The 24,490-nt window shown below is 36.2% G+C and overlaps 1 protein-coding gene across 6 annotated transcripts in view; it reads right to left on the bottom strand.

Annotated features, from left to right (window-relative positions):
- Nucleotides 1–717: 717 nt before the first annotated feature.
- FHL5 (four and a half LIM domains 5) overlaps nt 718–24,490 on the bottom strand; it is a 40,900-nt gene continuing 17,127 nt past the window's right edge. For 3 of the 6 annotated variants that reach the window (XM_005596838.4, XM_070223571.1, XM_070223569.1), the window contains 5 exons: nt 14,974–15,144; nt 13,933–14,107; nt 12,805–12,974; nt 7,614–7,800; nt 718–2,973 (listed from right to left, as the gene is read on the bottom strand). In XM_005596838.4, the coding sequence (XP_005596895.1) occupies nt 2,810–2,973; nt 7,614–7,800; nt 12,805–12,974; nt 13,933–14,107; nt 14,974–15,132 (855 nt within the window). In that variant the 5' untranslated portion in view covers nt 15,133–15,144 and the 3' untranslated portion in view covers nt 718–2,809. Of the gene's footprint in view, nt 2,974–4,643; nt 6,662–7,613; nt 7,801–12,804; nt 12,975–13,932; nt 14,108–14,973; nt 15,145–24,490 lie in introns of those variants that run through there. The other 3 variants (XM_070223568.1, XM_070223567.1, XR_011422102.1) reach the window with 2 other exon arrangements.

Below are 24,490 nucleotides of genomic sequence, written 5' to 3'. Positions count from 1 at the left end.
TTAGCATGATGTTCTTCTAACACTGTTATAATGCTTTTTCTCCTCTATTTGAGAACAGTTGGTAACTTTCTATTGCTTGTTATATTAAATATAAACCTTTTATCCTAAGAGTTAACATTCTCCCTTCGTCTGACCCTTTCTCTTTTAGCAATCTCATTTCTTCTTGCTCTGGCACAGTCTCTCTGTTACTTCCAAGCCATCTGGTTGTTATTAGCACATAGAATTTGCTTCTAACTGCTTCCCTGCCTGGCAGATGTCTCTCCCTGAATCCCTGGGAGCCCACCGCTTCCTGAGGCAGTCAGTTCCATCTCTGCATGGATCAGTAGGAGGTTTTTCCCTTTGTTGACCTGAAATCAGGTCAGATAGTGTAGTATAAGGAGATAGGATATAGTATAAGATTTTTACTTTTATCTTTGTGAATATGTCAGTCTAAGAAGGTCTTCTTTCTTAGCTGTTTTGCATGTGTGTTTTGTGTACAGTGGCAGTTTTTATAAGCTGTGGGGAAGCATCTCTACATCTGGCACTGTCATATTTCCATACCCTGATCTACTCTCCAATACCCCAGAACCACAAGAGTGTGAGCTCTGATTTTGCGTCTAGTACATATTTAATACATATTTGAAGACTAAGCTACATTCTAAATAGGAAATTATTTATATGTGAAAGTGTATATACTTCAATATACATCGCAAAGGACAACAAAACTTCAGTCTCAGAAATGATTGTGTGAATTTTAATTGTAACAGATAGAATGCAAGCCTGATCACATGCATACTCACCCCCCAAACACAGCAAAATGCCTAAAAATGTTTAACAAGAAAACTTTACATTTTTATGTTTATCTATAATTGGTTAACTGAGACAATGTTACATGTTGTATATCTATCAAGACTTAGAATGGCTTGGTTTTCTAAATACGTAATGCACTGTTATTTTCTAGATCATAGAGCCATTGGCATATTCAGTTCCGCATATGCAGTTTCAAACAATGCAGGAAAAATATTGACAGTTTTGCCTAAGTTTTATAATGTGAACATGAGAAAATATCTTGGCATTGTTAATATAAAAATAACAATTATATCTTTCAAATAGCCTAAGTAGCCTGACCTTTTATGAGTACCTCTAAATTGTTAGTACCTCCAAATGTCCTTGAATTTTAAGCTATTTCAAAAATTGTGTTTCCATAACAATTTTAATTGAATCTCCTGTGATGCTATTTTACTCACTGTAATCAGCCACAGCATATAATTAGATTTCAATCAGAACCTTTAATGCTAAGCAGTAATCTGAGGGTAGACACTTATAAAAATATTAAGTCCATGCGGATTTCTTCTCCTGACCTCCCTCTACCCACCCAAACGACACTATGACAAGGATCATAATTGACTATGGAGAGCAGAGGTTGTTTTCCGTTTGTCCCACATAAAGTGGGAAATATTGTCGTGGGGCAGCTAGGTAGGGTCATTATCAGTCGATGTCTGGTAGAAAGAGGAGCATACGGTGATAGAATTTTCACTAAGGTTGTTACTTCTCTTGTGACCAATAAACTCTGACTTATTTGTAAAATGGCTGCTTAGGATTGGGAATGCACTTCCGGGTCACGCAGGAGGTTGAAGCTCTAGGACGTGGTTGGCATGGGGTGAGGTGCGAGGCACACGTGTGGAGGAACAATGGAGAGGGGTCTTCTGTAGTTCACATTGCTCTCTTGCACTGCTTTGCAGGAATTATCAGCAGTGAATTATTCTTTTTCAGTTCTCATTATTACTAGATTTCTTTAAAGCCCACTTTTTTGTCTTCCCATTAATCATCTATGTAATTTTAGAAGGCAAAATGTATGAGGCTTAGAGCTAATTATGCAATCCATTATGCCTTTAGATATCTGGATGAAAGTCATGTTCAACACTCTATCCCTTTCCTAAAACTCATTTCCACAAGTGATGATTTAATGATCTATTTACTTTAAAGGCTTGCCTTTGGGGGCAATGATAATCTTGGTTAGCTCATTTGAAAGAGTAGAATTTTCTTTCATGGAATCTAAGTATTTAGAAAATAGCATCAGTATTGTGGGCTTTGAAAATACATTTAATACAAAATGTGTTGAAACCTATGTTTTGGCTATCCCTAGGTAGAAAGGGCCCCTTACACCTACGCAGAGAATGAGAGCCATAGTGTCCCCAATCCTCAAATTCCATGGATTAAACACTGGAACCAACCAGCTGTGGAAGCAGTACGGACAAGGGCAAACTGCAGTTTTGTTTTTCAACTCCAAAGTCAGTATGTGTGAACAATAAAAGAGTGATAAAATGACAGAATTCTTAAATGTGATGATTGCTAATCGGTTTTCCCCGATCAGTTTTGTTTACCATCATAGCCGATCTATCATGTTGTGTGTAATTAGCTAGCTAAGGCAAACATGAGTCTCCTGCAGGCCTTTCGATTTGATCTCTTAATTTCCTTTTTACTGTGCAGTTTTGAAATACATCAATCTTTGGTAATAACATCCATGACTTCTAGGTGTAAGTCATATACTTGATGACAATAGATATTTTCCTAAGTATCTAACAGCAGAGTGCAGTATTTTGCAAGGAGCAGTGCCTTTGTGATTTAGTATATATTCGTTTCTGTTAGATTGTGCTTTTTTTGAGTTCTTATAATACAGTTCAACCGGAAAGTGTGCAAAAACTCTTCTTCTATAAATACTACCTTAAAATTTTCTAAAGCTTAAGTCAGAAATACTACTTCAACAGCGTTCTGGATTTAATGAGCACAAAAGCAAGGTGGATATCAGGCGGGGAAGGACTGTCTTGTTCTAGATGTCAGTGTCTACCCCGGAACCACATTTGCGGCAGAAGATTTCCTGGTTTTGGGTCAGGAAGCCTTCCCCGACCAAAGAGACTGAACACTTCCTGCAGTTAAAGCATTCGCTGTGCCACTGGCGGTCTTGAAAGCAGATAAACTTGGCACCTCTGAGACCTGTAAAGGAATTGGAGAAAAAGAATAATCTATTCTTTCAGTGAATGATCGAGCATTCTATCAGTTACTCTTGTGGGAACTGGAGATAAAGCAATGAGCAAGACAATGTAGAGGCAAGTAACCTAAAAAAGAATGCTGCCCTCAGTGGCCCTGTGTCCACCTGAGAATGTCATGAATAGGCAAGTTACTCCTACGGGACCCAGCCAGATTCCCGTCCAAATTGTTTCATAATCTACACAAGTAGGTAGAATCTGGATATACAAAGCATACATTTTTGCAAACAGATAAAGATTATCTAGACTGCTAAGGAAATACAATGTAGTGCCCTGGGGAAAAAAAATGTAGTGCAATGTAGTGTAGGTTGTGAAATCAGAGATATCTGGGTATGAATATCTTTCCTCTTTCTCTCTTCATGATCTGTTTTCTTAGCTGCAAAATTAAGATAAAATAAAATAAATGTATATTTCCTAGCCTGTCTGATGTTTTTATGACTTCAGTTTCTCTTCTTTTCCCTCTTTTTCTGTGTTTACTTTTGCTTAGGATAGGGTCCCATGGTCATATTGTAGTTTGGGACACAATTTCCAAAGCCTCAAATAGAGAATTTCATCCAGACTGTAGCCTAATGTAATGACCTTATTACCTTGCCCAGAAATAACTTCAGCCTAGGCGTGAAACAAAGACCTGTGAATCTGATCACTCCGGCCATGGAGGCCATGCTACCCAATGATTGGTTTCTAAGAAGTGCCTGGTCAGCCCCACCACTTTAACTTGGACCTCACTTGAGCCATAAGGTTTCTAAGAAAGGTAGTAAAATTTGAGTCTTCAGTAAAATTCTGTCTCTCTATCCCTAATATGAATCCAGGGCACAGTTCAAGGAATTGATTTTGAGGATTTGTAGAAAAGGAGAAAAGTTTTGGGCATTTGGAAGTGGTTGAGATGCCTTAGGCTTGGGTCTTTATCTATTTTCCAAGATTTCTTAAGTGATCTTGGTGCTATGAACTTCCTGTGATTTTCTTATCACCCATAGAGTGAAGCTAAAATAGTTCATGTGTGGCACGTGTGTGGTACATGTGTGGAGACAAGTAATTTCCAAATATTCCATTGGGGATGGTGAAGCAAAAAGTGTGAATAAGCATTCTATTTCAGATAAACTCTCCTAAAATATGATAATGAACTTTTGTTTCCATCCTAGAAATGTTATTTGATGTCTTTACATATAATTTACTAGTTCATAGATAAATTTACATCAAATTCCTCTACTTCCCTTGATTAAATTTATAGTTTGCTTATTTATGAGGCTATCATTACTTGCTAATAAGAGTAAATCAATAATGTACCAATTAATTCCCTTAATGTTATTCAAAACATTAATAAGCTGACTGCAAGAATAATGTTCTATATATACATAAATCATCTCTGCTCATAAAGCTAATTATTATACATCCAGCGCTTTTATGCTCATGAGTTTTTCTTGATGTTATTAGTAAGCCTTGTACAAGCTGCAAATGCAAAAGTAATTCTTCTAGAATTTTACAAAGAAGAAAAAAATAGATGCATCTGGCAGCAGGAATTTAAAAAAGGCCTGACCCAACACAAGAGATGTTTGTAAGTTGTTCCGATTTTGGAACAACTGGATATGTTTACTCCCTTTGGGCATGAGGGTCACTTACAGTTAGAAAGTCATCTTGAAAACAGGTGTCTGGTGCCTGTGTTATCTGGCTTCACTTATTCCTGGAGAATCAGTAGAATGAGAGCTAGCGTTTGTTGAGAATTGAAGATGAACCAGTCACAATTCTAAGTCCTTTACATGTGTTACTTCATAGAGCTCTCACCTCACCTTTCTATGGTCAACATTATCATCAACTCTACTTGGCAGACAAAAACTGAGAAACAGGTTCAATAACGTGCCCAAGGCCAACCAGCTGGTAGGTGGCAGATCTGAGATTCAATCCCAGGCCATGAGGCTTCAGAGCCTATTCTCTTAACTTCACCAAATCAAGTTTTAACTTATCTTTTGTAAAGAACACAACCAGGATCAATAGCATCCCTTTCTGAAGAAACCATAACATTTGAAACTTCTTTTCCTCAAAATAAACAAAAATGGAAGAAAGCTAAGATAAGGACCTGTTCAACACCTCATTTTACAGACAAGGCAAATGAGTACCTCAGAGGTGACTTATTTACCCACGGCCACACAGTAGCCAGGAGCAGAGGAAGACCAAGATCTGTTACTTGCTGGTCCAGAGCAGTTCCCACTACATCAAGCTACTTCATTTATCCCAGAAAATCTGAAAGGCTAATCCTATTTTTAGGAGAGAAAAAAATTGTAGTGATACCTTGAGTTTGTTCAATGAATCAATTTCATTGTGATGGGATTTAAAAAAAATTATACCTGGTGACTTATAAATAGATTTAGTTAATGTAAAATAGTATTTTGAAAACATTCTACACAGTTTCTCAGGATGACGTATTGTTTGCACGAATGCCCGACTTTCAGAAGATAAATATATGGCAGTAGAAGAATTCCCTATGGTCCTTTAGTTCAAACAGCTCAATTTTAAAGCAGCACAACAGCAGGACCTATATATATTAAAGAATTGGAGCAAAAAATATTAAGTGAGTTGGAAGTCTTTGCAGGCATTTTAGTCTCTGATGTGTCTCCATCACAGAGCCAAAAGAAGATTAAGATAATTATCAAAAGACTGATTATTCTAAATTAAATATGTAATTCTGCATTTGGATTACTTTTGGGTCAAATCTTCGGTTCCTGATCATCCTTATGTTACATGCAGAACAATGTGATTTTTCTGTTAAACTTAAAGCTGGGCTCAGTGATTGACCTGTAATAACCCATCAGGAAAAATCACTGAGACACATGAATCTGTGATGGATCAGAATAGAAACTCATCAATTTCAGGACTCATGTAGGCTCTTTCCTGATCAATATTAACAGGAAAGTTTTCAAATCATTTTGAGTTGTTTAATGTTCTCATTTCCTCATGGAAGCCCCCCTTTTTTTCTCCTGGTCAATTTAAGAAAATTGTAGAGTAAATTGACTGAATCCATTGGGATCTGATTGTAGATTCCGCTAAGGAGATTTTGAAGCTCCAGTTACTGTTGTATTTCTGGAAGTCCCATTTTCTAACTGAAATCAGGGGAGACGATGGCTTATTCTCTTGACTGCAGGAGTTGCCAGATGTGTAGAAGGCAGGAGAGTAGAGAGTGGTTAAGAGTACAAGTTTGGAGCCCGACAGTATGGGATTGCCAATGCAAGTCCTTGAGAGGGGTGGGGAGGTGAGATAGCAGAGTGTTGGAGACAAGATGCGATGAACAGAGAAGGCATGCCCCACACAATGGTACAGTCTCTCAGCTCCATATGACAGTGACCCTGCCGGGGAATGTGAGGGCAGTCTACTCATCCCTGGTAGGCTCCTCACTTAATTTGGCTGCAGAGATGAATTTTACCTTAGTTGTTTCAAACACATGTAGGCCAAACCAAACATGCCTGCTGGCCAGAGGCAGCCTGTGGGCCTGCGTGAGATTCTGAAAAACGTGGTGCCCTGTTTAGACAAACAGCATCGTACTCTGCTTATCCAGGTAACTCTCTCCCTCCTTTGTAAGTCAGTAAAAGTCTGCCAACCTGGGTTTGCAGTGAAACTTCTTTCTTTGAAGACGCGTGAAGAGTCAACTTTTATTTTGTGATATATTTGAAGATAGAAGAGGAGGAAAGGGATAAAATAATCTTTAATTCTATGTTACATAAACTGAACTAAAAAAATAAACTATCACCTAGGAGTACTAGCAATGAGGAGTAGAAGTACAGTTCTGCCACATTACTCAGCAAATTATAAATTGCCTAAACGAATAGCTGCTGGGTTTTTCAGGTGTCGTTTTAGCTTCAATTCTTTTACTGCAGCATTAGCATTTTAGGAGTGTCTCTGAGAAAAATGTAATGCGTTTTTTTACCTTCAAAATCTATTTAACATGGATCAATTTACCATTTATGCTATTTTCAAATCATGTCACATGTATTTTGTTTCTTTAGCAGGTTGCTATCTTGTTTCATTTCATCTATTCATAATTAACACTTGTTGCAAGTGAATAGAAAGGAAAGAGAATAATACATTTGTTAGAAGGATTTTAAAATGAAGTTTAATTAATTCCTGACCTATGCTACGCTAATTAATAGGGCTTCAAATTTTTGTACAATACTTGCATTTAATTTGAACTTTTTCTGTTAAGGTCCCTTTGCCCTTGTTTGGAATGAAGCAGGATTTTGATTTATGAGTATCCCGTCCTCCCACTCACGTCCTTGAAGATCTGGCTCAGATCAGGCCTCCTCATGAAGGTGTTCTTTGACCTCTCGGCTCCTCTTGTCTCCTCCTTCGCTGAACCAGTACTTCACTTAGAGTTAGTACCATTAGGTTCAGCATTAACTCCCTCTACACAGCATAGCTACCCTCATTATACTTTATATTTGCCTTGAGGAGTCAGTATAATCTTTGTATTTGTATATAGGTACCTATGTGTACTTAAAGGAAACATAAGGGAAAGAGTATCTATCTTCTACTTGCATTTCCTAAATTAATCCATAGCTCTAACTGTCTCATGGTAGGACCATATTAAACCAAAGAACTCACCAGTAATGGGTTTGCTGCAGGCTGCACACTTTTTGGCATAATGGTGGTTGTAGCAGTCCAGGCAGAAAGGATAATCATCTCTGGACATAAACTCTTCTTCACAGAGCTCTTTCCTACAGCCACTACACAGAAAACACTCTTTATGCCATGGCTGGTTCCGAAATGTTATCCCACCTGAAGTTATCACCTGCCAAGGGATCATAAAAAAGACAATGACCATGGGAGCTATTACAAGTCAAACTTTATGTGATTCTCCTCTATGTCTACAAGTGTTGCTGTGGGCTGATCTGTCACCCTGTGTCAGGATGACCTTTCCCTGTGATTTTTTGAATCAGTATGAGAAGCAAAAGGCTGTAGGGGTTAAATAGAACTGGTAAGAAATATCCTAATTTTTCTCTTGCAATGGAACAGAAAAGAAAGACGGCCATAATGGACTCAGGAAGATGAACAAAGAAGTAGGCTCTTGATTCCTTTGCTCATCTTGCTCTGACTTTCTTGTTGATCTCTGAAGATCTGCCGTTAGAGCTAAGATATTTTCTATAGTATGTACTTATTCCCATGTCCAACTTTTAGGGATGCTGAAAAAAGCTACTTTTTTCCTGAAAGCTTTATTTTGGGTTCAAGAATATCCAGCAGTAGTAACCTTGAATGGAATTGACAAGCACCATCATCTGCTAATAATGAATAACTTTCCTTAAGTGTTTTCTCAGCCCTCAGCCCTGTGCTAAGGGTTGCCCTCTTCTTAATATTCTCATTACCCCCACACAGCAGAGACTATTATCTTCCGCCTTTAGAGATGAACAACTACTCAGGGTTAGAGTGGTTAAGTCACCTGCCAAGGTCACATAGACCTAACATTCAAACCTGCACAATCTGACTCCATAGCTTAACCATTAACACAATACTGAGGCAAGATTACTTTGCATTGACAAGCAGTTGGTAAGCCCTTGTTGAATGCATGAATAAACCAAGAGAAAGAAATGTTTGGAAAGCAGTTTCAATGCTGCATCCAGCACAAATTGGGTGCTGTGGGCAATTTCATGAGTTTTCAGCTTAAGGACTCAAAGTAGTGAATGCTGGTTGTACATTGAACCTTAACATGTGACATACTAGGGTTTTGTCAGAGATACTTATTATTCCTCCATAAGATAATTTTTTCCCTAAATCAGTTTAATCCATGGATTCTAATTTTTTAAAAGATTTTTTATTGATGCATAATTGACATATAATTTTATATTGGTTTCAGATGTACAACATAATGATTCGATGTTTGTATATATTGTGAAATAATCCCCACGATAAGTCTGTTTACCATCTGTCACCATACAAAGTTAACTTTAGGATTCGCTCTCTTGGTAACTTTCAAGTACTTTCTACGATGTTATTGACTATAGTCACCACTCTGTACATGACATCCCCATGACTTATTTATTTTATAACTGGAAGTTTGTACCTCTTGACCTCCTTCCCGTTTCACCCACTCCTTAACCCCCCTCCCCTCTGGCAACCACGATTCTGTTCTCTGTATCTATGATTTTTGTTTTGTTTTATTTGTTCACTTGTTTTCTTATTTAAATCTACATATAAGTGAAATCATATGGTATTTGTCCTTCTCTGACTTATTTCACATAGGATAATTCCCTCAAGGTCCATCCATGTTATCGCAAATGGCAAGATTTCATTCTTTACTATGGCTGAGTAGTATATACTGTATCTTTTTTATCCATTCATCTGTCAGTGGGCACTTAGGTTGTTTCCATATCTTGGCTATTGTAAATAATTTGAGAAACATAGGGATGCATATATCTTTTTGAGTTAGTGTTCTTGTTTTCTTTGGATAAACATCCAGAAGCGCAATTGCTGGATCATAGGGTAGTAGTATTTTTAATTTTTCGAGGAATCTCCGTACTGTTTTTCTTAGTGGCTGTACCAATTTACATTCCCACCAACAGGGCACGAGGATCCCTTTTTCTTCACATCCTCCCAACACTTCTTATTTCTTGTCTTTTTGATAACAGCCATTCTAACAGGTGTGAGGCGATATTTCATTGTGGGTTTGATTTACATTTCCATGATGACTAGTATCTTGACTATATCCATTATTGGATATATGATTTGCAAATATTTTCTCCCATTCAGTAGGTTGTCTTTTTACTTTGTTGATTTATAGATTCTACTTTTTAAAAAGTTAAAATATCTTTATTTAGAATCAGATAAATAAATACTGGACAATTTGTCTTGTTTAGCAATTGCTAAGTCATAGCCTCTTTCAAACCTGTGGTTGTTGAGCTCCTGGAGCAGCTGTGGAACCTGGAAGGTGTTCATGTAAATGTCTTATAATGACTGAAGTAATGTGATACCTGAGATAGTTCTTATCTTTGTATTCAAATTAACTAGATTTAGAAAATGTAGAGCCTATTCTAAGCTGTCTTATTGTTGACAAAGTAAACAATGTTATTTGTCTGTGAATAGGCTTTTGAAAAGATTATTCTAAAGATATTTTTAAGTCTTACAACAAATATCTTAAAAATTAAAGATATATGACAGAAAGTTATTTTTCCTAAAGGAAAAAAGTATACTGTTCTAAATAAGTAAATGGGACACAATGGTGGTATGAACTAAAGCAATTTAAAATACACCCTACTGAGTTCAAATACCTTACAGCAGGCACAGCAGAATTCAAGATCCCCTTGATTTGTTTGGACAAATGATTAACAGGAAATGCTTAAAAGATTCAAAACTTGAAAGATGTGTTCACAGCAAAGTAAAACTTGATATATACACTAAAGACTGTCTCATTAGGGAGAAGAAAGTCTGGAACATTAGAAGTAGTTTGCTTGTGATTATGCTCCTTTTGAAGAGGTCGGCAGGCTTGATGGAGTCTAATATTTGAGCTCGGTTTTTGCCACTGACTGATCCCAGAATTTAGGACAAGTTTCTTCTCTGGCTAAGTGGGGGCAATTATGATTTTGTGCTCAGTAGATGACAGCCAATGAATTGCAGAATACTCTGATTGAAACTTGAGGAATTTGAATTCAAAGCACTTGTAGTTTGAGGTTAGTTGCTTTTTGGTAGAAAATAAATTTTCGTTTCACAAAATACAATCTAGGAAAAAAGTCCTAAGAGCCTGGTTGTCAAGTAGTTTTTGCCTATTTTGTTTTGTTTTATATTTGGTCTTTGGCTTAGTTTGAAACAGATTGTTTTTCTTCAGCTTGGATCTTCTTGATCAGAAACATTTATATCTAACTTTCCCTAAAGGACTTGTGGCTTAAAAAATTAAATAAAAAATAACCTAGTATGTGATGGTCTGTCTACTACCCAATATAAACATTTCATAAATTTTTGGTGACTTCAAGTCATGTCCTAAATATAGGACAGGCTCCTATAAACTGGGAAAGGACACTGCTTTGGCCTCAGACAGGCACTACTCAGCACTGTTGTAATAGAGAAGTTCCCCGCTTGAATCTTTTGTTGTTGTTGAGGAAGACTTGCCCTGAGCTACCATCTGTTGCCAGTCTTCTTCTTCTTCTTTTTTTTTTGCTTGAGGAAGATTAGCCCTGAGCCAACATCTGTGCCAATTTCCTATATTTTGTATGTGGGTCATCGCAACAACTTGGCTGATGAGTGGTGTATGTCTGCGCCTGGGATCCAAACCTATGAACTTGGGTCACTGAAGGGAGCACACTGAACTTAACCATTAGGCCATGGAGCCAGTTCCTATTGAATCTTTATAGCATCAAAAGAAACTTTATATTTTATGCCCAATAAATGATTTTGAGATAATTCCCACAAGTCTCAGTAATATTTTAGCGTAAGTCTTTAAAAAATATAGCTTAAAAATGGCCAGCCTAGGTGCCCCTCAAAATAGTGAGATAAATCTATCCATTTTATTTCCAGTACTGTTTCTAAATGCATGTTGTTGACTCTGGCAATTCTTTGGAGCTTCATACGTTACAGGGTCATAGGGTCTGATTGTTGCTTGTAAAGTCGTTTTCTAAGTCAGTGTTTCTGGTAGACTAATGGAAGTCTCTGAGTATAAGATAGTTTTATATCATGTTACAATCAATTGTAATTTTCAGCTATCATTGTAGAGTAATTTAATAATTATAATTTAGGAGTTGATTGATGCCTTCTCAAATGCAGTACTAGTATTGTAAATATATGTAGAAAATTATTGTGTGTGTGCATGTGTGTTTCTATATTCATTTGTAGAAAGTGGTAGTGAGAATTCTAGCTGTCCAGAGACAAGTGGACAAACGGTCTTAAGAGATATGCCAAAGTAGTTCATAAATCAAAAATGTTTAGAAACCGCTATACTAATCCAATGTTTTCATGATTCAGCTTTCTCACCACAATTTATAATGTTATGTTAAACTTAGGATGCCTCACATGTCAAGGATTTCTTTGAGAATATCAATATATATTTTATGGAATACAGACAGGTTTTACAAGATTATAGAGATGAGTGACTTTTTCACATAAAAGCTTAGAGGATAAAAAAGAATTAGACAAATTTTACTTAAAAACAATGACTTTTTTCCTATTGGAAAATATGTTTTGAATGGGTATCCACGTCGAAAGGTACCACATGATACTACGGAACTGGAAGTGAAGGAAATCACTTTCAGTTCTTAGTTTTCCTTCCATCTTTGTGTCTGATGAATTTCCCTAAAGATTTGTCACTCCTTTGAGCCCATCTATCTACTCTTGAGGAAGATAAAAGCTTCAAGCCAAGAAGACATTTGCGTTGCTAGGACATAATGTGAGGAGTGAAATATCCTGTTTAAATTGGTTCCCTTAGTTACTCTGTGAGACAAATCGATATTTCTCTGAAACTAAATGGATCAAAAATTGTTTTCTAAGAAATATTTTGTATTCAAAGGGAGACGTGTTCCCTCTACCAGAAAACATGAAATCTTGTGTAAGTGCCAGTGAATGGAATTGGAATATTAAATCACTTGAACTTTTAGAGTATTAAATTCATGTTCTGGGTGGAATTTCATGGTGATAAAAATAGATGGCCATCCTCACTGTGACAGGTAGTGCTTTTGGACATGTTGGAATTCAAAACTAATATGAGTTTGTAAAGACAGATATAACATGATAGTATCAGTTCATTCCAAGTATATAGTGTGGCTAAAAAACAATGGTCTGGAAGGTTCCATAAGCTTCATTCTCTTTAGATAATTACCTTCTTACAAAAGCTGCAGTAGTGAGCAAACTCCTTCTCAAAACACGGCACACAGTAATTGCCGCTGTCATTGGAAATCAAAGGTTTTGTTCCTATTGGCTGTCGGCAATACTCACACACAAAGCACGTTTCATGCCAGGAGTGTCCCTTAAATTCCATTTTGCGGGAACCTGTACCCCAATAGTAAGAACCTGTTAGTATAAATCGAGCATAATTTTATTTTCTTTTAAAAGCAAACATAGGTCAAAATTACCTAAAAAATATATTTTAAAGTTAAGGCAATAAACCAATCATCTTTATAGAAAAATAGTGTTTTGTTAGTTTCCAGAACATTTATCTGATCAAAAAGGTAGATAGAGTTCAGCCCTGATGATGGTGAATCACTCTTTCACTGAAACACTTGTATGTAAGCTAAAATTTTGAGGTATGAAAGTCCTATAAGTGGAGAATCTGAAAGGCTGCACATGATTTAGCTAAATTGGGCCATAATAATATTACAGGGATATTAGGAATGCCCTGGGGCACCAACTCCTGAGACTAGTGTTGTGCAGTTATGGTCTCCTAGAAAATTTTTGAATCCACAATAAGAATATGAAAAAGTATCGTGTTCTTATGCTGCTGTCCATACTGCTTGAGAAGAGAAACAAAACACAGAAAAATAATGCTTGTCTAAAAGTGTAAAAATTTACACAGATCCTTGTCTTCCGTAAGAGAGAATAAAGATGACTGACCCTCCAACCAGTTTGTGTCAAGCTACAAAACAATGGTTGGCCCCATTCTCTTATGATGGATTATGCTTTCTGATGCCATTGGGTATGCCTAGGCTAGGATGTTTAACATAGTGTTAGTATTATTGGTATAGATTTTATCTTTATTCTGTGGTTCAGATTCTGAAATGTTTTTATGAGTTAGGCTCATGAAAATACACAGAACACTGTAATTTATCCATTCAAAGCAGAAAGAATAATTTTTTAATTTCTAAGATACGTTAAATGAGATCAAGAGATAGCAAGAAAGACATTCTTCTCAAAAGCAGAGTTTTGTTAGCTCCTATACTCTTCCTGTGCTTGGGCTTAATTCAAAGCATTGCCGCTTCAGGTAGAGACTGGAATTCCCTTGTGATCTTACCAGGCATGATGGTCTTCTTGCAGTGGAAGCACTTGGAGGAGCACTCATTAGAATAGCACTCCGAGCACAGCAGACGCTCATTCTTGGCAGCAAAAGGCTTTTCCACCAAAGAGTGATTGCATTTGGCGCAATTGAAGCATCTTTCATGCCAGTGCAGACCTTTGTAACAAAGATCCTTTGAGATAGTAAATAAAAGTTAATTAAGTGTGTTTGTGACAAAACAGTCCATTTTATAAGATAAAACTGAACACTCCTGGGACTCTGGTGCTGGTAGGTTGTGCTGGTAGCTTGAGGGAAAGTTGTTATTGATACTATTACTCATAGAAGGGAGACTCTGGGGCAATTAAGAGCTAGAGTCTAGGGCTTTCTTGGTTGGTTGCTGAGACAGAGAGAAAAATAAATGGACTCTCTATTTCTTCAAATTGCCTCTACTTTTCTTTTATAAATTACGAGAGGTTTTTCATGGAATGACTTTTGTTTTTAGGTTGTAATATCGTATTACTGTTTGAGATTTAACTAAACAAAATCTCAACACCACCTAACTAAACAAAAGGCAAAAAAAAAAAAAAAAAAGAAAAGAAAAAGGAAAAAATACAGTAATAAGCATTTCGGGAGGAGTGGGCTGTATATGTTGAAGGTATCGGCACAGTTGGTTTAGTGGAGATCAGGTTGACTTAAAGTCAGAAAATACATCTTTTGAATCATTATGTCTCCAATTGTTTGTGTATTTATTCATTTGTACTCTTGCCATTCCATGAGTAACTCAACATTTTAGCTGTGTAACTTTGGGCAAATAAATTATCCTCTTTGACCTTTAGCGTCCTAAACTATCTCCTGAGATCATTGTGAAGATTAAAGTATATGTTACATTTCATAGTACTAAGCATTGTGTCCGGGACTTGATTGATGGAAACTTTGAAGATCTTTATTCCAGTAGCAGACAACAGTGTGTGAACAGTCAACATTAAAGGAAAAGAGGCATTCCAAAGCTTTTGTCTGCTGTTCCTATGCGATAATTCTGTGAATTGAGGTAAGACGTACCTTGCAATATGATTCAATTGGTTCTTTGCACTCCTCACAATAGTTGGAAAAGATGCGATCATAACATGAAACACAGTATGCATTATCATCCTTTAGTACATACTTTTTCCCAAGAAGTGATGCTGTGCAGTATTGACAATCAAACTGAGCAGTTGTCATTTTGGTTCAATCCTGTGAACAAGAAAATGATCCATGTATATAAAAGCAGAATGTTTTGATAAGACAAATTATAAAGCCTCAATATGAGTCAAGCACTTGAATGAATTCTTATTTTCTTAAGTGAAAAACCACCAATTTAGGCAAATATGATGTAGTCATGGTAATACTTGGAGTGATTTGGGAAAGGCTACTTTCCCCTCTTGGCAGTTCTTGTGTGTTTTGCTAACAAAATGCATCAAGCCAGGAGCCAGAGTGTGGAAAACATCTTGTATTCATCATTCACTAATCTGGATTCAATGAGAATGTGATATGTGTTGAAATAGGATGGCTTCACCTCAAGGATGTAAATATGAACTGTTGACAGGGCTTTCACTAACTGTCATCACTTACTATCTTGCTGAAGAGTTCTGAAGGCGGAGTTCCATGGAAATAACAACAGTCTTTTTTACTTTAACTGAAATAGAAATTAATATCAAGTACATTGTCATTTTCTAGGCCATTGTTTTCTTTCTCAAATCTTTATTAGGAACCTAACGAGGGTTCTGCACATTAATCCCAAGACCTTTCTGAACTATATATATATATATATATATATATATATATATATATATATATATATATATATATACTCTCCCTTGGGACATCTTCCTTATCTGTAGCTTTAACCTCCCCAAATATGCTGTTGACTCCAAAATCTCTAGTTTTAGCCTATCCGTCCATTGCCTCCTGGGCATCTCCATTTAAATGTCCCACACCAAGCTGGCCAAATAAAACTCCTCAGCAGGTAAGATTCAGTCCAAGTGCGAGGTTTTTGTGACTGCTGTTGATCAATTGCCCAGATGTAGAAATACAGTTAAAACTATCAGTGGTAGAAAAGAGCTATAGGCTAACATGTATATAGAACGAGTAATAGCAGCTACATCTTACAGAATGAAAACTGATACAAAACATAAAGTCAAGGCCAGGATAAGAATTCCAGCTATTCTGTAAATTTAGAAAAACCATTAAAGAACAAAACATATGGATTTCAAAAAGTTTAATTAGCATTGAACATGAGCTTTTCATTGTCACCAAAAGTGATACCACTGATTTTCTTGGAAAATGAGATTTGTCCTCTCTGGATTCACTGGACTATATTAGGAGCTATGAATATTTTCTCATTCTGCACCTGAGAAACTTATTTTTTTAAATTTTAGCAAAAGCAGAAAATCAATTATGATGATTCTTTTTACAACATTTTTGTTTTTTAAAGATTTTATTTTTTCCTTTTTCTCCCCAAAGCCCCCCGGTACATAGTTGTGTATTCTTCGTTGTGGGTTCCTCTAGTTGTGGCATGTGGGACGCCGCCTCAGCGTGGTCTGATGAGCAGTGCCATGTCCGTGCCCAGGATTCGAACCGACGAAACACTGGGCCGCCTGCAGCGGAGCGCGCGAACGTAACCACTCGGCCACGGGGCCAGCCCCCTTTTTACAACATTTTTAACGTTAGTTTTTATTTACTACATTCAAATTGTATTCCCACACATTTTACCTTCTTTTATTTTAAGGATAAAGTTTCCAGCAGAGTGTCTTGCTGAATATACATGGTCATTAATTCTGTGTATGGTAGTTTTGCTATGTTGTTCTTCACAAACAGGAGAGAAAAGACTGAGGATTTGGAACATGTGAATCTTTTCCCAGGAAAGATGAAAATTTAGACTAGAAAGTTCCCAATGGAACATGCCAAAATTATCTGCAAGGAACATTGAATTCCCCCATTTGATTAATTCCACAGAAATGTCCCCTCCTAGTGAATACAAACACACTCAAAAGGTTACCAAAGGTTTGGGAACAGGAAGAAAATAGATTTGAGTCACTTGAAAGGTTTTAGAATATAGCTTTATTCACATTTACAGTGATCAAGTGTTTATCTCAATGGTGAAATAAGATATATACCTTTAACTTAATATGGAAAATGATATTTTAATTGCTATCCATTTAGTTTTAGGTGTACACAGTAGTATCAGGAAGCACAGCCTCTCAGGAGTTGGGAACTCTCAGGCTACTTCTATTTTGTGAGGATTTTAGTATATTATAAAATAAATAAACAAGAAAAGGGATTACAAGATTGATAGTATTTCAAGTGTTTATTTTAAATAATACTTTAAAAGAACAACATTACAATACTTGTACCTCATTTGGTGATCAGGTCAGAAGGCTAAATATATAAAATCTAAATATCTAAATAAATATTAATTTTTTAAATATATAAATATTGATATCTAAATATATATCAATAAACATAAATATTTGTCTAAATATAAGTACCAGAAGAGATGGTCCTTCCCCATCCCCATCCTAACCACATAAGAGGCCTTGCTCCATAGAAAATTCCTAACAGGGGCCGGCCCTATGGCCGAGTGGTTAAGTTCACATGCTCTGCTTCGGCAGCCCAGGATTCAGATCCTGGGTGCCAACACGGCACTGCTCATTAGGCCATGTTGAGGTGGCGTCCCACATGCCACAACTAGAAGGGCCCACAACTAAAATATACAACTATGTACTGGGGGGATTTGGGTAGAAAAAAGCAGAGGATGGGGGAAAGAAGATTGGCAACAGTTGTTAGCTCAGGTGCCAATCTTTAAAAAAATAAAATAAGAAAATTAAAAAAAGAAAAGAAAATTCCTAACAAAATAGACCATATTTTGTTCATTTTTTTTCTTAAAGGAAAAAGTTACTTCTTATTCCATCTGTTTTTTAAAAGCAACATAAAGGAGTTGGGTAGGGTGAGAACAGTCAGTTCAATATCTCAAAACTTTGAGATTTTGTGTTTTATAGAACTACACAGTGAGAGTAGGCATTTAGGCCAGGTCAACATGTATTGACTAACTGCTCATAATATTTGAACTCCTGTCCTCAAGAAGTCTGGATTCTCTTAGCTTATCTCTTACGTTTGTATTGTGAATATAACTGAGGTAAGAGAATAAATTGAATGTTCACTTTCTCATTCTTGGTTGGAGAAAATACACTGAGAAATTGTCCTCATTTTCATGAAGTCTATCATTTAACTACAGATATAGGAATAAGCCCAACTAGAGTTTCTTAAATAGAGATATTATAACCAATTAGATGATACACATCCCCTAGAACCATATAGAAAGGGGAAGGAGGAGCTGCAGTACAGAGAGACCTTTCTAGGAAGACTTTAAGAAAGTAAAGGTGTTGTAAATCTGTTAGGAAGAAATGAAGAAGGCAGGCAGGAAGGATCAATCTTGATTTGGCAGGAAAGGATGGGGAAAAGACAAATGGGAGAACGGCAGAGGCTCTCATCTGAAGTTGGGAAATGATGAGTCCTGTGAACAGATTTTCACCTGGGAATATTCAGGATAAAGGAAGACCTTGAAACAATTTAAAACTTTTTAAAGCTATTTGAACCTTTGGTACAAGCAGTTCTAAATGGTGTGAGAGCAGGCAAAAGAGGCAAGAGTATGAATTTTTCCAATCAGATCACTTTTTGCCACCTTATTCTCTCCTAAACATCATTGTGTAATTTTTCCTCTTCTTTAACCCCAATACTAATATTTTTAAATATTCTGGGAATAACTCTGTGTTATTCCCAGAGCTGAAGAGAAGACCAAATGGCTTGTTTTTAATCATTCTGCAACAGGTAAAGCTGTAGGAAAGAGGATGAGGACTATGTGATTCTTATCTCAGAAGCCCCCATCTGAGGGTTAATTTGGCAAAGATATTGGGAAATTTTTGCTTTCAAAGATTTAAAATCCTCAAGCAAAGCTGATTCATAATTATTAGCCATAAGAAATCTTAACATTAACAACGTACCCCAAATGGATAGTATTTAACTTTTCTAGGTATGAACTCAGAAATGCTATTGTTAATATCAATTAGATATTCTTGTCAAACTTCTTTCAAAGTCATTCTACAATTATATAACAGTTTAAGCACAGCATTTGTATCATCACATACTGGGGTTTAGAAGATTGATTTAGAGGTACCCGTGAAGAACTCATGAAGAAAATAATTAGTTCAGAAATCCAATGTCATGAGTGGATTTGGCTTTGTTTTCCAGGTCCCTCCTTTAGATTTTAGATTTATACCTTAAAAGATGTGAGTTCACTGGTTATAGTTTCCATAGCTGAGAATGTCATTTCTTAGATGTTATTTTTTAAACCAGGTATAATTTTGTGTCAAGTGATATTTTATGGAGAGTTGTTGATTAGAAGGTTAATGCTGTGAGCAGTATATTCACTTAAATTTTTACCGTGCTGAGTGGAAGTAATAGAACCACAAGAAGCGTACCTGAGACAATGACAAGCAGGAGAGAGGCAAGGACTTGATGCCATGCCTGGTATCTTTAATATGCTTTTGTTTGCAAGGCATCACACATTGTTCATTTATTCATGCTTTCAATAACCATATAAGCAGTTTTTATTTGCAAAGTAATCTGCTAGAAGTTGTGACAGACATAAAAGTAGATTAGATTCAAATCCTATCCTTAGAGAATTTATAATCTAGTAGGAAGAGTAAGGACATTTTATAAATAACTAAAATAACTATAAAAGTTAGGAAATGATAAGGTGAAATGAAAGATTATAAGAATTTATAGCAGTGGTCAGTGGTTCTAAACATAGAGTGAACATTAGAATTTTAAAAATTTCCAAAGTGCATCCTTACCCCAAACCAATTAAACTGAATTCTGGAGATGGAGAATAAGAACAAATATTTTTCAGCTTCAAGTTGGTTCTAATGTCCAGCAAGGGTTGGAAAGCACCAGTTTAGAGAAGGAGGAAGGATCACTTACTTCTAGCTAGGGAAACTTCAGGGACAGCTCGGAGAAGGTGTATTTGAATGGATCATGTGGTAGATAGCACAGATTGGTTTTCTCACCCTTGGCTCTGTCCTCCTTCTAGTTGGAGAGGCCAGGTAGCTAGAAACATTTCCTGGACCCTCTTACAGCTAGTGTTCGAGGCGCAAATTTGGCTCTTCTAACTCAAAACATGTGTGTAAATTGGAAGATGGAAGTGAAATGATAGACGTGTTCCCACTGCTGTTGATGTTGGCAGGCTGGGTCATAGAGATGTGAGTGGTTTCTACCATTCAGAATGCCTGGACTCAGGTTTTCCGGAGTCCAGTGACTAGTTTTTTGGCTGTGAGAGATTGTTATAGTGGTGTTGGCGGCAGCAGCAGCAGGTTCCTGACCTCTGGATTATAGGGCAGAACAGATGTTGAGGAAGACAAAGTGCACTCTCTACAACTCTTGGAGTAATATTAAAAACACCAACAAGGATATCTAATACTCCTGTGTGCTTCCTCAGTGCTGGGTACTGTGTCAACCACTTTATGTGGATTGTCTCGTTTAATCCTCACAACAACCTCTAGGCGGGGTCTTTTATTATTATTCCAGTGATTAATATTATCCCCATGATGAAGAAACCAAAGCTTAGAGAGGCCAAGATCACTTGGGTGATAAAAGTGCTGGAACTAGGATTTAACCCACAGCCATCAGCAACTGAAGCCCAGGATCTTAGCCTGTGTAAACCTGTCCCTTCCTGGAGATGTAGGGAAGGACAGTTGAGCTAGAGCAACAGAATTAAGGGAGACATTTGTGTTTGGATATCTGAGGCATGTGTGGAAAACAGCAAGTAATTTCTCTGAAGCGGCATGCAGGGCATGAGAAGGTAAATATCGGAAGACAAGTTTGGAAAGGTAGACTGGGCAAGATCATCAATGGCTTAAGTTTCAAGCTAGAGTTGAATGCATTTTTTTTCTATAGAAAAGATATAACCATTGATTGAGAATAGCCGAGTGAAATGTTTTGAGCTGAGATTTATGAAAATTAATTTGGAAATGGTGATAGAAGAGATTGGAAGGGAGGTATATCACAAAAAGAAATCAATTAGGAGTCTATTTTTCACTATTCTACTTAATGAACAAATATTATTGCTCTTCCTACGTAAAAAGTGTTGTTTTAAAGTGTTTTGGGGGGAATATGAAGGAGAAATCTTGTTGACGGAATAGTGACCAGTCTACCAAAACTGACACATTACATCATACCACAAATTTAAAAAGCACGCTTTATGAACCTCAGCAAGACTAAAACCACACACACATAGGCACCTCAGGGTAAAACTACTAAAACTCAAAGACAAATAACATCTAAAAAATACTACTTTTAGAGTAAAAATACTACTTTTAGAGTAAAAACACATTTAGAAGTTGCCTACTTCTCAACAGAAAAAAAACGGAAGCTAGACAATGAAAAGATAAGTTAAAACTGCTGAAAGAAATTAGGAGCCAATCTAGACGTTTACAGTCAGTTAAAATATCTTTTGATAATGAAGGTTAAAAAATCATGTTCAGATAATCAGAAACTGAATAGATCAATATCATGCCCATATTACAATAAATACCAAAGAGTGTTCTTCCGGCAAAAGGACGTTGATCTCAGATTGAAGATCAGAGATGAAGAGAGGAGTGAAAAACAACAAAAATTGTAAATATGTAGATGAATCTAAAATATTACCTATGTAGAAAAACTTTAGCTAAAGAATTTGAAAATTTAGATAAAACAGGAAACTTCCATGATAAATAAAACATTAAAACTGACACAAGAAGAAATACAATATTTCAACTAGTTGGAAACTATTAGAGAAATGGAATTTGTAATAAAAAGCCTATGTACAAAGTAAAATTTAAGTCCAAGTGGCCTCGCCAGTGAATTTACCAAGCCTTAAGGAAGAAATAATGCCAATCTTAACCAACATTCCAAATATTAGACACAGGAAACATGCTCCAGTTAATTTTGAACCTATTAAAACTTTGATAGCAAAATCTGAAAACATGAGAAAAAATTTATAGGCCAATCACACTCATAAAAATAAATTTTGCTGTAAATACAAAAATCTTACCCCAAATAATAGCTAATTGAATCCAGTGAAATATGAAAATGTTAATTGTATGATAAGTTGAGTTTATCCTAGGAATCCAATTTTGGTTTAAAATTAGAGAGAGAATCACTGTATTTCACCACACTTACCAAATAAAAAAGAAAGCCATGTAATTATCTCAGCAAATGCAGAAAAGGCACTTGATGAAATTTGACTTCGACACATGATTAAAAACTTAGCAAACTGATAAAAGGAATTTCCTCAATTTAATTAAAAAAAATTATAGCAAACATTACGCTTAATGGTGAATGCTGATAGCTTTTACTAACAGGAAAAGAATGCCATGACCACCACTTCTATTTAGTTTTATACTAGAAGTCATAGACTGTGCACTAAGTCGAGAAAAAAAAGTATAAGAATTGAAGAACAAATAAAATATAATTATTTGCTGATGACTGATTCTGTGTAGGGGAAAACCCAAATGATTATATAATAAATTATTAGATTATAAAATCATAGAATTCCTATGTACCTGAAATATGATGTTAAAAAATACAGTGTTTGAAAGCACTAAACATAATGCTTGTATTAAATGCAATGCAATATATCTAAAGACTTTATGATAGTGGGAAGACGTCATATGAAACACCGAAACCTAAAGTAATTAAGATAATGTAGTGTTGCAGCTGGATAAACCAAAAGATCAGTGGAAGAAAACAGAGAATCAAATCAGACATATATATATAGAAATTTGATACATGAAAATATATGTTATTAAAGCTATTTTAAAAAGCATGATGATGATAAACACAAAGTCAGGATGCAATATAAGATTAACTTCTGGAGTAAGATAGGAGATTAAGAAGTTGCAAAGGGGGTTTCAAATATGTAGGAAATGTTTGATCTTTTAAGCCAAGTTGTTATTTCTTATGCTTTGCATATATATTAGAAATATTCTCTTTTATTTTTGTAATGTTTTATTTTTTTAAGGTTTTCAAAAAATCAGTGGATTATAAATAAGTAGAAGTAGTATGTATTAAACCATCTTTTCCTTATGTTTGTAACCAGAGAAATAATCCATGTGGGTGTAGCAATATCCAGAGAAGGGTTTGGTATGCTGATGGTAGTCATGGAAGTTGTTCACACTGGGAAGATCCAGGATGCTTGTGGGCTGAATCAAAGGCTTGACTGCTGAGGGGGACCATTTTAGATGGAAGAGAGGGGAGAGGGAGACAATAAAGTTCTCCTTCCCTCTCTCAATACTCAGTCACCTTGAAAGTGTGCAAAGCGAGGACATGGTTCTAGTATGAACAAGCTTCCTGCATGAGCATTGTGGAAATCAAGGACGATCTGTATAAGTCTTATTAGTTTCCTGTTATAGCTTACAAGTTTCAAAAGTGAGAGGGCTTTTCCTTCTTATGGTAGAGTTGAAATGTACTGGGATATAATTTGGGCTTTCTGGTTTCCAATAATGTCCCTATGTTGGTGTGTTTGGAGGAATTTTATTTACTCAAGGGAGTTGAATTACTATATATGCTTTATTCTAAATATCAATTATAAGTTACTACATTGATTTGATTACAGCATAGAGGATGTACAGCAAATGGTATTTAAGATTGCTTCTATCTCTAACACATGATCTGCAAGTTTTGCTAAATAGATGCAAATAATGCCATAACCACTACTTTTGCCCATACGAAAAAGCACACTGTGCTTTAATTCAAAGTTTGTTGAGCTCTCTGGCTTTTCATCTGGTTATTCAAAGCAGCTTCCCTCAGCCTATATAAACACATCTCTGCTCATTTGGGAGTGCTGTGCGACTATTTCAAGTGCTCATTTGGGTCTTTCATTGATTCTGTAGATTTGCTTTCACTTTTCTTTAGGAAAGAACTTGGAAGAATTTAAATCTAAGTGGTGTAAGGAATATTAAAATGCTCCTGGGAAATGCAGTACAAAATGCTGAAGTCTTTGAAGTTTGTGTGATTGATATACCAAAATTGGATGAAGACAGAAACTGGATAAAGAATCTTAATTCGAACTATAGTTAACTGAATTTACCTGTGGTCATTTTCCTATTTAGGATTTTAACTTGAATTGTTGCTCTGACGGCCAGTCAAGAGCATTTTGGAAGCCTCATTGAGCAAAGCATATTTCTTTATGCTCTATAAAGAGTTATAGAAAACATCTACAATACACAGTTAGATACTTAGTCTCCTAAGGCAACTGTTTCAATCATTTTCCTCTTGCCCCTCCCCGCCTGCATCCCCGACACATGTTTTTGGGGACCACATCCTATTGATTCCACATCAGAAGCATCCCTCGGATCTTAGTTTAGGCCCTCCTCATGTCTCTGATGGACTCTAGTGGCTTACATGGAGCTGAAGGTATTATTAAAAATCTCTTACTCTATTGAGTGGAACTAAACTCATTTCTACTACATGGCTTTTGTTCTCTAAGGATAAGCTCCATTTCCCT

This window comes from Equus caballus, chromosome 10 (genome assembly GCF_041296265.1).
Source record: "Equus caballus isolate H_3958 breed thoroughbred chromosome 10, TB-T2T, whole genome shotgun sequence".
Lineage (NCBI taxonomy): Eukaryota > Metazoa > Chordata > Mammalia > Perissodactyla > Equidae > Equus > Equus caballus.
The sequence above is the reverse complement of the archived record's forward strand: the minus strand, read 5'-3'. Positions and strand labels throughout refer to the sequence as shown.